Source organism: Ranitomeya variabilis, chromosome 2 (assembly GCF_051348905.1).
Source record: "Ranitomeya variabilis isolate aRanVar5 chromosome 2, aRanVar5.hap1, whole genome shotgun sequence".
Taxonomy (NCBI): domain Eukaryota; kingdom Metazoa; phylum Chordata; class Amphibia; order Anura; family Dendrobatidae; genus Ranitomeya; species Ranitomeya variabilis.
In genome coordinates, this window is record NC_135233.1 from 839,134,125 (window position 1) to 839,148,644 (window position 14,520).

A 14,520-nucleotide genomic window follows, 5' to 3' on the forward strand; every position below is an offset into this window, starting at 1 on the left:
GATTGAGAGAGCAATAAAATATTAAAACAACCTGTGTTTATTTCATTAAAATACTTTTTAATAATGTGTGTGTGTTTTTTAACCCTTTCATACAATTGGATTAATAATGGATAGGTGTCATAATTGACGCCTCTCCATTATTAATCTGGCTTAATGTCACCTTACAATAGCAAGGTGGCATTAACCCTTCATTACCCCATATCCCACCGCTACACGGGAGTGGGAAGAGAGAGGCCAAGTGTCAGAATAGGCGCATCTTCCAGATGTGCCTTTTCTGGGGTGGCTGGGGGCAGATGTTTGTAGCCAGGGCGGGGCCAATAACCATGGACCCTCTCCTGGCTATTAATATCTGCCCTCAGTCACTGGCTTTACCACTCTGGCGGAGAAAATTGCGCGGGAGCCCACGCCAATTTTTTCCGCCATTTAACCCTTTATTTTAGCAGCTACAGCACCCAAATTTTGCACATACACACTACTAACATTAGTAGTGTGGAATATGCAAAAAAAAGGGGATATGAGATGGTTTACTGTATGTAAACCATGTCTCATATCCTGTCGGATTTGGGAAGGAGAAATGAGAAGCCGGCAATTGAATTACCGGCTTTTCACATATATCGCGCTGAATTGAATATAAATACAGAATATATATATATATATGTGTCTCAATGACATATACAGTATATATATATATATATATATATATATATATATATACATACTGTATATATGTTTTAACGAACATTTGAGCACATAAATCCATTAGATGTCGGTTTTGCAAGCCTGCGAGAAAATATCGCAGTACGGATGCCATACGGATTACATACGGAGGATGCCATGCGCAAAATATGCTGACACACCCTGCCTACGGATGACATACGGACCACTATTTTGGGGACTTTTCTGCGTATTACGGCCGTAAAAAACGGACCGTATTTACATACGCTGAGTGTGATGCCGGCCTAAGACGCGGTGTTGAAAACAAACAGCATCAAAAACTCAACTAAACGTCATCGTTGGCACATAGCCTAACTCTCCATATTCTATGTATGATTATGCTGAACAGACACCACCACGCATCCATCCAAAGATCAGATATGTAATACAAGAACAGATATATGTATAAAAAAGATTCAAATTAAAATGAAATAGTAGTAAAGTAGATAATGTCCCTTGTCTCTAAAGCACTAACAGAAAACAAGCAGCATTTTACTGTCCCAGCGAAATCAATGTCATTTCTGAAATCTCATGCACATGCTTTTTATTTTTTCCTTGGAGATTTGAAGCAGTTTCAAATCTGCAACCTGTTAATTCTTTCAGTGATTTTGCAGCATTGTTCACCCATTTTAATGAATTGGAGAAAAAAACACATAAAAAAAACATCAAAAAGTTACATGCGTATTTTACACAGCTTTTTCCTGCCAACACATCAGTATGTGCGGCAGATTTTTTGCTACAAATGTTGTTGGTGTGCACATACCTTATTTTTATGTTATTGTGAAACAAAAAGAGACGCGCTATGTGTGTGCCCCCAATGCACAGAATCAGGGGTGTTAGACAAAGGAGTTTAAAGGGAATCTGTCAGCAGGTTTTGCTATGTAATTTGAGAGCAGCATGATGTAAGACGCTGATTTCAGTGACAATTGATAAAATCATTGTGAAGTAACACGCTGTTGGAATTAGGGTCTCTGCCCCTACATCATGCTGCTCTCATATTACATAGCAAAAACTTGCTGGCAGATTCCATTTAAAGAATAAAAGAAAATACCAGCCATGCAGAGTCTCAAAAAGCATACAGCAATAGCTGTACCCAGAGTTTCTTTACCATAAATGCATGATGATGTATATGAGGGGTAACCATCTGATCTCATCTGCAAATTCCAGGATTATGAATCATATATGTACAATGTAATGGGAAGACTGAAGTCCCAATGGTGCTCTCCTGCATATATAGGATTTTGGAATCTGCATTCTATTCATATTTATCATAGGGGACACGTCAACATGACATCATATCTGTTACAAGTTGACACTAGAGCACTTTTCAGAAATATGGATAGACAAGCTGAAGTCCAGAAGCAAGATTCCATCTAATAAGGTTTTCTCCATAATATATACTATATGTGTGACATGGATATACCTCATCCACCAATCTGGTCTGCAATTAATACGCCAGTGATGGAATTGAACTAATGCAATGACATCATGTGATCAGTACTGCTGGGGCGGCAACGATTGGCGCAGAGACACACCGAGCTTTCGATTAATGAGTGTGTGCACTGGATGTAATCCTTACACTGTTCAGATGTGTCTGTATCTGATCCTTCCGCTCTCGTCACTCCCAACCCTACTGCTTTTTTATTGTCCATTGTTGGGAGGTTTCACTGCTGCAAAATATATCAAAGATATCCAAGAATCCTCTGGAACATCAGTAACTATGGAAACTGTCATAGCACTCCTACACAGTCAACCTGGTTCCAGATGATGTCTTAAGTATGTCAGACTCTCACAATGTAATACCACCTTTAAAACACCATGTTGTTATGATTCCAGCAGGGACAATATGAAAGTTATCCAAAACAGACATGTTGTACTGCCAGAAAACATTCTAATTAGGTAACAAGAAGATAAGAATATGTAAACTGACAAGGCAGAGCACTGACAGTGCGCACATCACAGCACTCCTGGAGGACATGAGACAATCTGTTTGTTCCCCATCCCTTCACTCTGTCACAATCTTTCTATGCATGCCATTCCCAGTTAAAGCAAATTTGTGCCTTGACCATTAAAGGAACTGTCCACCTTTGGGGATTTTCTTTATTTACATACATGCATGTATTTTTGGGGTAAAAATCATTTTTGTAATTGGGTTTCACAAAAGGTTTTTTATATTGCAGCACTGAAGTGGTGATTCGAATCCAAGTTCTCTGTCCCTAGTATTATTCTTACCAGCCACCATCTTAATCCATTCTTGGCGCCACTCCGGTTGGTCTTCTGCAGGTTGTGACCTGCCAGATCGTTTCAGAGTTTGGTTAGCGAGTCAAGCATCACTACTAAATGTAGGTCTATGAGAGCCAGAACGGGGCCAGAATGAGGGTCTCATAGACTTAGACTGAGAGCTTGTGACCATTACCACTAACTTCCGGTCAGTCAGAAATTGTGCTAACAAGATGGCCACGAGGTTTAGGAACAGCATCAGGAGGAATAACTGTAGACAGCTTTTGGTAAGTATAAAACTATGGGTAGAGAACTTAGATTAGTTGAATCATCCCAGCGCTGAAATAAAAAAAAACCTCTTAAGTGGAGCTTTAAAAATGTTGCCGTTTGCCTTCAATTGCATGTATGTTGCATTCTCTATTTTTATATTTTTTATATTTAAGACGATTTTTAGCCCCAAATACAGTGGCATATAAAAGTTTGGGCACCCCTGGTCAAAATTACTGTTATTGTGAACAGTTAAGTAAGTTGAAGATGAAATGATCTCTAAAAGGATTAAAGGGAACCTGTCACCTGAATTTGGCGGGACCAGTTTTGGGTCATATGGGCGGGGTTTTCGGGTGTTTGATTCACCCTTTCCTTACCCGCTGGCTGCATGCTGGCCGCAATATTGGATTGAAGTTCATTCCCTGTCCTCCGGAGTACACGCCAGCGCAAGGCAATATTGCCTTGTGCAGGTGTGTACTACGGAGGACACAGCATGAACTTCAATCCAATATTGCGGCCAGCATGGAGCCAGCGGGTAAGGAAAGGGTGAATCAAACACCCGAAAACCCCGCCCATATGACCCAAAACTGGTCCCGCCAAATTCAGGTGACAGGTTCCCTTTAAAGTTAAAGATGACACATTTCCTTTGTTTTTAGGCAAAAAAAATTGTGATCTTTTTTTTACTTTTTAAAAATTACAAAAAAGGAAATGGGCCGATGCAACAGTTTGGCCACCCAACATGGTTAGTACCTAGTAGCACCACCTTTTGCAAGTATCACAGTTTGTAAACGCTTTTTGTAGCCAGACGTGAGTATTTCAATTCTTGTTTGAAGGATTTTCATTCATGCTTCCTTGGAAAATTCTTCCAGTTCTGTGTGATTCCTAGGTTGTATTGCATGAACTGCTATTTTGAGGTCTAGCCATAGATTTTCAATGATGTTCAGATCAGGGAACTTTGAGGGCCATTGTAAAACCTTCAGTTTGCACCTTTGATGTACTGTATTGTGAATTTTGAAGTATGTTTAGGATCATTATCCATTTGTAGAAGCCATAATCTTTTCCACTTCAGCTTTTTTATAGATGGTGTTATGTTTGCATTAAGAATTTATTGAAATTTCATTAAATCCATTCTTCCCTCTACCTGTGAAATGTTCCCCATGCCATTGGCTGCAACACAACCTCAAAGCATGATTGATCCATCCCCCATGCTTAATGATTGGTGAGATGTTCTTTTCATGAAATTTTGTTCCTTTTTTTCGGCACACATACTTTTGATCATTGTGGCCAAAGAGTTCTATTTTAACCTCATCGGTCCACAGGACTTGTTTCATCAGGCTTGTATAGATGTTCTTTTGCATACTTCTGATGCTGCATTTTATGGTGAGGAAGCAGGAGAGGTTTTGTTCTGATGACTCTTCCATTGAGGCCATATTTGTGCAGGTGTCTCTGAACAGTAGAACAACGTACTGTACCACAACTCCAGAGTCTGCTAAATCTTTCCGAAAGTCTTTTACAGGCAGTCAAGTTAGGTGTTCTGATTTGCCCCTCTATCAATCCTATGAGTAGCTCACTGACATTTTGTTTGGTCTTCCAGACTTTATCTAGACCTACACTTTTCCTGTTAACTGCCATTTCTTAATTACATTTCCAACTGAGGAAAGGGCAACTTGAAAACGCTTTGCTATCTTCTTATAGCCTTCTCCTACTTTGTGGGCCTCCACCATTTTCAGAGTGCCAGTCAGCTACTTAGAAGAACCCATGGCTGCTGGTTTTTGGCATAAGGTTAGAGGAGGCTGGGTTTTTATAAAGCTGGAAAAATAGAATCTCCTGGCATTTCCTAACGATAATAGTGACCTAGTGACCAAGCCATAACCCTAATGGACTAATTAAGATCTGAAACCTTGGTCAAAGTTATCTAAGCAAAACTTTTTCATCTACATATTTTCTTATTTGTAATTTTTAAAATGTAAAAAATAAGAATATTTTTGCCTAAAATACAAAGTAAATATGTCAACTTTTCACTTTATCCATTTCAGGGATTATTTCATATTCAACTTGCTTAACTGTTCACAATAAAAGTCATTTTGCCCAAACTTCTACATGCCACTGTACATGAATTTAGTTAAAAAAAAAAAAAAAGTCACAAGAAGTGGACAATCCCCTTTAACATGCTTAGGTTTTTTTTGCTTTAATTGTGAATATTCTCATTTTTGAGCAGAGATAAACTGTCACAAAATTTAATGTCACAGTGGCATTCTCGACACAATACAATGACATCACATTGAGCAGTCAATCACTCAAGTTTTTACATAGAAAAGTGAGTGGACAGATGGAGGCGATGGTTTTCTGTGTCAGGGAGACTTACATTTTGATTCCAAGAGACTGAGTGGACATCTCAGTGGTGCAGTCTGTGCAGTCACACAAAGGCCCAGGTCGTAGGGGAGTCCATGTCCACCAGAAAAAAAAGCAGGTGGATTTGTGCGTTATGATGAGCTATTGCACTGCAAAGGACCCCCATATACTGTTCCTGCACATGGACCCTCTCCTGCCTGTGTCCACCTCTGCCAAGGGAGCACTAACAGTGAAAACAAAGACGCTTTGTCTTGTGTCAGGAACTCATGTCTGAAGAATGAAAAGCTGGCATGAAAAACTCCACGGTAGACTCCAGAGCTACTATAATTATAAAGGGTATGCTTTTAAGTCCACATGCACACATCTGTGTGTCAAAGCCCACCCATGAGTTTCCTACCCAAACTCAACAGCCTCATAGGTATATGTGCAGCTGTCAAGTTCGAGCCAGGAGATACACAGCCAGACTATACATCACAATTTGTACTCAGAGCCCGACACATTGATGTATGAATCTGGCTTAAGGGTAACAGCCAGGAGCCCTTTAGGCATGGGGGGCCTACCTCTACAATAAAAAAAACTAATAAGTATTAGATTACATGAGTAGGCTGGTGGTCTGCAATCAGCAAGACAAAGTGGCACACTGGTGAAGTATACGCTACAAAATGAAGAATGAGACGCTCCATAATAATCACGACATTCTTAAAAATGCAGCTGTTGGATTAAGGCCCCGTTCACACTATCAGTATTTGGTCAGTATTTTACCTCAGTATAATAGAAACACATCACCCCTTCTGTATTTATCACCCATTCCTGGTTTTGGCTTACAAATACGGAGGTAAAAAACCTCACCAAATACTGAACTTGTGCACGTAACCTAAGGGGTCCTCGAACTGTTCTTGTATGTTCTTCCATTCTCCTTTTTCTAACGAGACGTGTACTTTTTAATAGCTGAAACGCACAAGATTCTTTTTGATTATATGGCATCCATGGACTCAAAGAGGCTAGTGAACATAAATATACAGTAAGGGCGTTGATAGATAGAATTACATAAGGACGAGTGCTAAGGGGCTGTGCACATGTCCGATATTTTTCCTCAGACCATATCAGTCCAAGAACAGAAATCGCAGCATGCACAAGTTGCCTCCTATTATTGAGTCACACTCGGCCATTCATGTTTATGGGGCTGTGGATAAAATTGGACTGCACTTGGATGAAATCTAAGTGTGGTCCGATTTTCTCTACATTGGAAAAAAATCGGATCACACTATGATCAATCTCTGATCAGTGTGATTAGCATAATCGGATCAATCGATTTTCTCGGATGAGACAAAATCGGTCATGTGACCCTAGCCTGATAGTGAAGGTTACCAATGCCGTTGGACTGCATAAATGTATAAAACTATTACAATGTCTTACAGCAAATATAACAAAAAACAAAGCAAAAACTATGTTGCTCATCAGTGAAAACTGGAAATAAAAAAGTACAGTTTTTTCCTTACTACTAAATACTGACACTGCATCCCCGAGCAAGGGGAGCAGGCCTAATATTATATTTAGGCCAAACATTATATGACGCTTCAGTGTAAGGATAATTTATAATTTTATATTTATAGAATCAAATATTGTTATACATATCTGTGACAGCATCACCTCCTCATATTTTCATATAATTCTCCGTCAGCAATACCAATAAGCAAATAAAAACAAATGATTGCCATTTTTTATATATATAGATATATATATTTATATATACACAGCCGGTCATATATTTTCATAGACGCAGGAAAATGAGTTACAAACTTTTGATGTTACCGCACAAGACCTTCCAAGAGCAGCAAACAGACACGTACAAAATGCTAGAAAAGAAGGGTCTCCCCTGCACAAAGCATGCGCCCACAGAGCCCACAGGGAGGAGGGTCCCCACAGTGTCACCGGAGCTCCACAAGTCCTTGTACAGTCCTGAGGCTGCACAAATGTCACAGAATCCATAACATACCCCATGTTCCTCACAATCTGGTTCCTGGATTCTGTGGTGCAGAGGGAACCACAGATTTGCGAGCAGTTCCAGGAGATGACGGGGACAAGCCGTGCTGCCACTGTTCCTAACCCAGTTTCCACCACCAACACAAAATCAGGCTGGAGGTGGCATCAGTTGGAGGTGACATAAAATGGGGTGCAACACATGCAGACAACAGATTTAAGGCCCTCCACTGAATCAGCACGGCGCCCAAGGGCAAGAATCATGCAAAATAGACCAAACAGGCAATTAATTGTGTGTATGTAAATAAAATAACATGAAAAAAGGAAATTCCAAAAAAATGATGAAAAGAAAAAAAGTTACTGAAAAGAGAAATCAAGATGTCTGGAAATAATAATCCAAAATGATTGAATTAAGCATATGGAAGAGAGATAATGCTTTCATGAGTAATGCCCTTTTGTTAGTCCATGATTCTCTGAAAGTTATACCATAATTCAGAATAAAGGAGAGACTGGAAAAGTGAGAGAGTGGCAGTGGCAGTTTGATTTTAAGTCAGGGTTGGTCCTCTTCATCTTCATCTAGTGACACCACACCAGAAGACACCACATCAGAGCCCTTCCTACGCAAAGCGAGCACACCAGACCCTCCACTCAGTGTAGGGAAAGAAATAAGCTCATCTTCACTTGGACTTAAACAGGACTCAGTGAAGGACATGGAATATGAAGAGTCCTCACATTCCAGATCTTGGAGACGATCATATGGACCTAGACCTGATTGTGGTTTTGTCAGTAAAGACTCTTCAACCATCTGAGTTGGAGATCCCAAAAGCAGCTGTTCCTCATCTAAGCTGCAGAGACTGGAACAAAGAGTTTGAGGAGACAAGGTGCGCGAGGAGTCACTGTCACAGCAACACACACGAGAAGACACCAAATCCTTCTGCACTGGGCTCAGAAAATCTACACAAATAGAAAAAGAAAAAGAATTACATTCAGGGCTTGCTCACACCACAGTATAAATCGAACAAGTGATGTCTGATTTTTTATTGGATAGCACTTGTACCAATGATATTCAATGAGGCAGTGCTGATGGATGTTTTTTTTTACTGTCAGAATCTGTCTGTGAAAGAACTGTAGAATTATGTGATTTCAGTCCAAAAATGGATGGGTGCGAGGTTAAAAAAAAAATCGGATGCCATTCAGAGTCACAGTACGCCATCCGATTTTTACAGATACATTACGATTCTGGATGAATAGGAAACTGAAAATGGTCCTGTAAAAAATTAATAGCTGCTGAATAAAAAACGGATGGCATACAGACAGCACACGGATGACAAATGAGAGAAAAATCGTAATACTTTTCTGGATGAAAATAGTACTGATTTTTCATACTGTCGTGTGACCCTAGCCCTAATAAACGTTTAGGCATTCTAGATTAAAGATGATCTGACAACTGGACATTTTCCTTCACTGAAAACGCAACACACTTTTGAGGTGTAATGAAAAATCTTTTTTACCCTTTTAAAGGGAATCTGTCACCAGGCTTTTGCCACCTAATCTGAGAGCAACATGAGACTCTGATCCCAGAGATGTGTCACTTACTGGGCTGCTTGCTGTAATTTTGATAAAATCTAATAAAGCTGCTGCCATAAGCTCTTAATAACCCCACCCCCCAACGGATTGGCAGCTGTCTGTTTATACACAGTGTAAACAGGAATTAGCCAATCAGTGGTGTGGGCAGTGATATACAGAGCTCAGCAACCAGAGAAATGGGAGATCTGGAGCAGATAAAATAGTGATTTTATCAAAACTGCAGCAAGCAGCCCAGTAAGTGACCCAGTGATGGAGTTAGAATTTTTTACCAGGACAAGCCCATTTGACCAAGACTATCAATAGGATTCTCCTGGAAATGCCAATCAGTGAGTGAAGTGTGACACATATCTCCAGTTGCATTTCAACCTCCAGTAGAAGTGGCTACTCTTAAGGCCACCATACACATTAGATAAATGTTGGCGGAAACTCCCAATATCGACAGGTTCAGGTGATGGCCTAATGTTACACAAGCCTAATTTTGGACTGCTGAACATATTGATCTCACTGAGATAAGTCTCTGGCCGACATGTCAGTTGGAGGCTTTCTCATAAAGAACACAGGAGTAGTTGGCGGTGCAAGCGCTCCTATGTATGGGAGAGTGGCTGTTGGCCAAACGATTGGCTAAAGCATCATTCAACCACCATCTAATATGAATTGCCAGCTTTACTGCTCTGGGTCAGGCTTCGTGATCATTTATATCACCTTTGAAGTGCTCCCAAACAGTAGGTACAGTAGCATCTTCTCATATGTTTAAAAAGAAACGTCTATTGATGGTCTATGTACTCTACATCAAAGGCCTGTCCCTATCAAAGGGTAAAAATATTTTCCATCACTCCTCACAAATATATTTATGTAGTAGGATAACAGAATCTGAATATTCAGCACCTTACAATGGATGGTCTCTTACATTAGTCAATACTACTACTGTAAAGCACTCCAGCTGGGTTTTTTATTGCACCGCTGGAATGGTTTAAATGTAAGTCCCCTTCCAGTGTTTTCATCAGTTGTTGTGTTTTCGCCGCTGCTCCTGTCGGTCTGCAGTGGAAAGTGACCTCCAATGTTTTATGGAGCTGTCACTTTTCAATACAAGTCTAAGAGAGCCTCATTCTGCCCCCATTCTGGCTCTTGCATAGACTTGCATTGCGCTCTTGTGATATAGCTTTGGACTCCAGCCAGTCAGAAGCTGCGCTCACAAGATGGTGCAGGGGGACTGGAGCGGCACAGAAAAAAAACTGTAAAGACGCCAGAGGGTGGATATAGGACCGGGGCAGTGGGCTTAGATTTTAAGCACCACTCCAGCTCTGAAAAAAAAATCAAAAACGCTGGAGTGGTGCTTAAAGGTAAAAATTCTGTACAATACAAATGGATAGAAAAAAAAGAAAGAAGACATTTACTAACCCTGTTATATCTTTGCAAAACTTAGACTAGACACCAAATGTATTACCGTGGCTTATGCTTGATTAAAATTTTTTAGAATTGTTTAAACTCTTTCTCTAACATTACATCAAATATTTGTTGGCTTAAACATACTCTAGTATGGGACATAAAAAATATGGTGCGATATTGCATTTTAAGCCACATTTCTTTCCACTAACCAATTCCCTTGAAGAGTAAATTCCAAAAAATGACTAAGGTCTCATTCACACATTCAAGTTTCAATTGTACGTGAAAAACCGGTAGCTATGTCATCAGTGTTGTGCATTAGTGTGTCCATTTTTACCATCTGTGTGTCATCAGTGTTTTTCACGGATGGATAAATAAATTACAAAGTATCTTGTATCCTTTGCAATGCTAAACACTGACAGCAAACAGATGTGTTTTTCACTGACCCTTAGGCCACGTTCCCACATTCAGTATTTGGTCAGTATTTGCAAGCCAAATCCAGGAGAGGGAGAAAAATAAATAAGTGGTGATGTTTTTCTATTCTACTTTTGTTCACTCAGTGACTTTTTCTCACGGTGATGAGGTCACCACAGTTCAGCCCGGCTGGCAACGCAGCCTCAGTGACCTGCGGTAACCTTGATGAGGTCATTGCAGCTCACTGATGCTGCGCTCGCAGCAGCTCATTCATCAGTGGTTCTCAGCCTGGACAGTCGCATCTTGACACTGTCCAAGTTAAAAAACATGGATTTCGGCGTGGGACAGAATGTTGGACAGGTGAGGGATATTGTGTTATTTTTATTTTATTACAGGAAACGTTGTCTTCATTGGAATGGGCATTAGGTGAGTATAACTTGTTTGTCATTTTTAAATAAAAATGTAAAAGTATGTTTTGTTTTGATAGGTGTCTTATAGATGCCTCTCCATTACTAAGCCGTGGGCTTGATGTCACCAGACAATACAAAGGTGACATAAACCCCACAAATATGAACCCCACTTGCCACCGCTACAGGGCAAGAGGGAAGAGCCGGGCAAAGCACCATCAATGGTGTATCTAATAGATGTGCCTTTTCTAGGTGGCTGCGGGCTGCTATGCGGGCTGCTATTTTTAGGCTGGGGTGGAGGGTCAATATCCATAGCCCCTTACCAGCCAGAGAATACCAGCCCCCAGCTATCTGTTTTAACAAGGCTGGTTGTAACAAATGGGGGGACTCCACACCATTTATTAAATTATTTATTTAAATACTTTAAAAAAACAGAGTGGGGACCCCTCTCGTCTTGATAACCAGCCTTGCTAAAGATGACAGCTGAGGGTTACAGCCCGCAGTTGTCAGTTTTGCCTTGCTGGTTATCAAAAATACAGGGGAACTTATTTATTTATAGCACAGGTGGCGGGTGATGAATACTCCCATCAGCTGCCACCTGCTCTCGCTGTTATCAGTTGAATATAACTCAACATTCTCCCCTGCTCACGCTGATCACCGGCAAAGCAAGGAAAAATGATGAGAGCGGTCTTCAGCACCCGGTGTTGGGGAACAGTGCTAACTGTACCGCGCTGCTTCACACACATCTCCGGTACCGGAAATATCAGGACGTGTGAAAAAGGCCTAACTTGAAGGAGTTGGAGAAGTTTTGCTATGAGGATTTGGTAAAAATCTCAGTGGAAAAATGTGGAAAGCTCAGACAGACTTATCCAAAGCAACTTGCAGCTGTAATTGCAGCAAAAGGAGACTCTACAAAGTACTGACTTTAGAGGGGTGAATAGTTATGTGTACTGAAGTTTTCCATTATTTTGTCCTATATGTTGTTTGCTTCATAATAAAAAGAAAACAAATGTTCACAGTTATAGGCATGTTCTTTACATGAACTGATGCAAACCCTCAACAAAAAAAACACTAACATTCCAGGTTGTGAGGTAGCAAAACATGAAAAATGCCAATGAGTGAATACTTTTCCAAGCCACTGTATGCTTAAATGCAGAAACAGTGAAAAATTAAGCACACCCTTCCACAGTAATTAATAAGAAAAGTAGCAGCCAGGTGCTGTCAATCAATGAATTCATTGTTCAACAATTAATTTGATCTTGTTGGTGCAATGGATGCTTAGTTACCTTTATATCATTATATATGTTTGTTATTTAATAAATAATTAATTCTACTTTTGTTTTCACTTTTCTTTTGCTGGAGACCTTTAGCTCTATTGGTCTTTATTGATTAGGAGTTTTCTTGAACTGTACCAATGAAAATTCATAAAAAGTCACAATTTGAACAATAAAATGTAGCATTGTTTGACACATTGCATTGAAGTTTGACACATTGGTCTCAGGCTCTTATACCACATTGCAACGTCTACTACCAAGCTAAAGTGTGGCATTTGATAAGTATGGAGTGGTGGAGTTTAAGTGAGTACATGTATGAAAAAATATGCTACAAATTTCACCATTTTTGGTCAAAGTGATTCATTGTATGTGAAGAAAAAAAAATAGTTTCCTAACCAACTAAGTAAGGAACGGCCAAAAGGAAACGTAGTCATAACTTGCCAATCAGCATTGAGATTTGTAATTAGTAGCCCAGTACCTCTGATCTACTTCATACATAGCCTTTTTCAATGTTAATATTTCAGCAAGGGCCTTATTTGTAAGTCCGACAAATTTTATAAGAGTAGCAACGGATATTAATTCAAAAATTAAAACATAACTTTTACTAGATTATATTAAAAATATCTATCCTAAGGTGCATGTAAACCGTGCATTGAAAAAGTGCTAAGTGCAACACAAATAAAGAAGTGAAAATAAAAAGGCAGTATAAAAAGATGTATACAACTGTTGTATTGTACCGGACCTATTAGATACTAGAGTGTCCCTTTATATAATCCAAATGGACGGACGCTCAATCAAATTCCGTATACATAAAGTCCTTTTACCAGTCACTGCATATACCGGGATTTTATGTGTTTCAAAACTATTCCAGTTCACTATCTTGAACCTATGCTACATGTATTGGCATTTGATGTATTCACATATATATAGTGAACAAAGATTGCGTGACTGAGAGATGACATGTGATTCATGGTACATCTCTATAACATTATGTGGACGAGCATGTTGACTATATACCACTAAAATGTTCTATTTTTTCAATACTGCATATGCATCTGATCGAAGGTAGCGATCAATCCTTGATGTGGGATTACTTTCATAAAGCATTGAAGCGTGTTGGAATTACTCTGGCATAAAAGAAAGGCTGCTCACAGATCGCTGTACGACGGTATACTGGTTATACCTAATGAAACATATAAAATCCCGGTATATGCAGTGACTGGTAAAAGGACTTTATGTATACGGAATTTGATTGAGCGTCCGTCCATTTGGATTATATAAAGGGACACTCTAGTATCTAATAGGTCCGGTACAATACAACAGTGGTATACATCTTTTTATACTGCCTTTTTATTTTCACTTCTTTATTTGTGTTGCACTTAGCACTTTTTCAATGCACGGTTTACATGCACCTTAGGATAGATATTTTTAATATAATGTAGTAAAAGTTATGTTTTAATTTTTGAATTAATATCCGTTGCTACTCTTATAGCCTTTTTCAACCAAATAATTCTGCAAAGAGATTTGTTTAGGATCTCCATTATTCCTAATATGCGCACATAAAAGCCCAGACTGACCTGCAGGCTGAGAATGTTCCATAGAAGGAGGCAGATCCTCATCATAGGAATCATCTGTGGAATCTTCACCATCAACTGATGACCAAGCTCGGAGTTTGGCTTCTGCTATAGCAAACTGCTCAGCTACTCCTGGTAGTTTTTGGAAAAGTAGAGGAAGAAGGGAAACCAGAAGAGCAAAGAGAACAAGCATAGGACAGTATAGACAGCAGCGGAACATGGTTCGAAAAGACAGTATCAAGACAGCAGAATTCAAACGCAAAGCATGAAGGAGCAGCAGGAAAAATGCATGGCCGAAAGTGTAAAAAAAAGGACATAAAATTAATGTTGTATTCAGGCCGTAAAAAA

The 14,520-nt window shown here is 39.6% G+C and overlaps 1 protein-coding gene across 2 annotated transcripts in view; it reads right to left on the minus strand.

The window, feature by feature from the left end:
- Positions 1-7,225: 7,225 nt before the first annotated feature.
- The window catches only part of FAM131A (family with sequence similarity 131 member A), an 83,848-nt gene continuing 76,553 nt past the window's right edge, over positions 7,226-14,520 (minus strand). For both annotated transcript variants that reach the window (XM_077290109.1, XM_077290110.1), the window contains 2 exons: positions 14,176-14,304; positions 7,226-8,487 (listed from right to left, as the gene is read on the minus strand). In XM_077290109.1, coding sequence (XP_077146224.1) covers positions 8,084-8,487; positions 14,176-14,304 — 533 coding nt within the window. In that variant the 3' untranslated portion in view covers positions 7,226-8,083. The remainder of the gene's footprint in view (positions 8,488-14,175; positions 14,305-14,520) is intronic.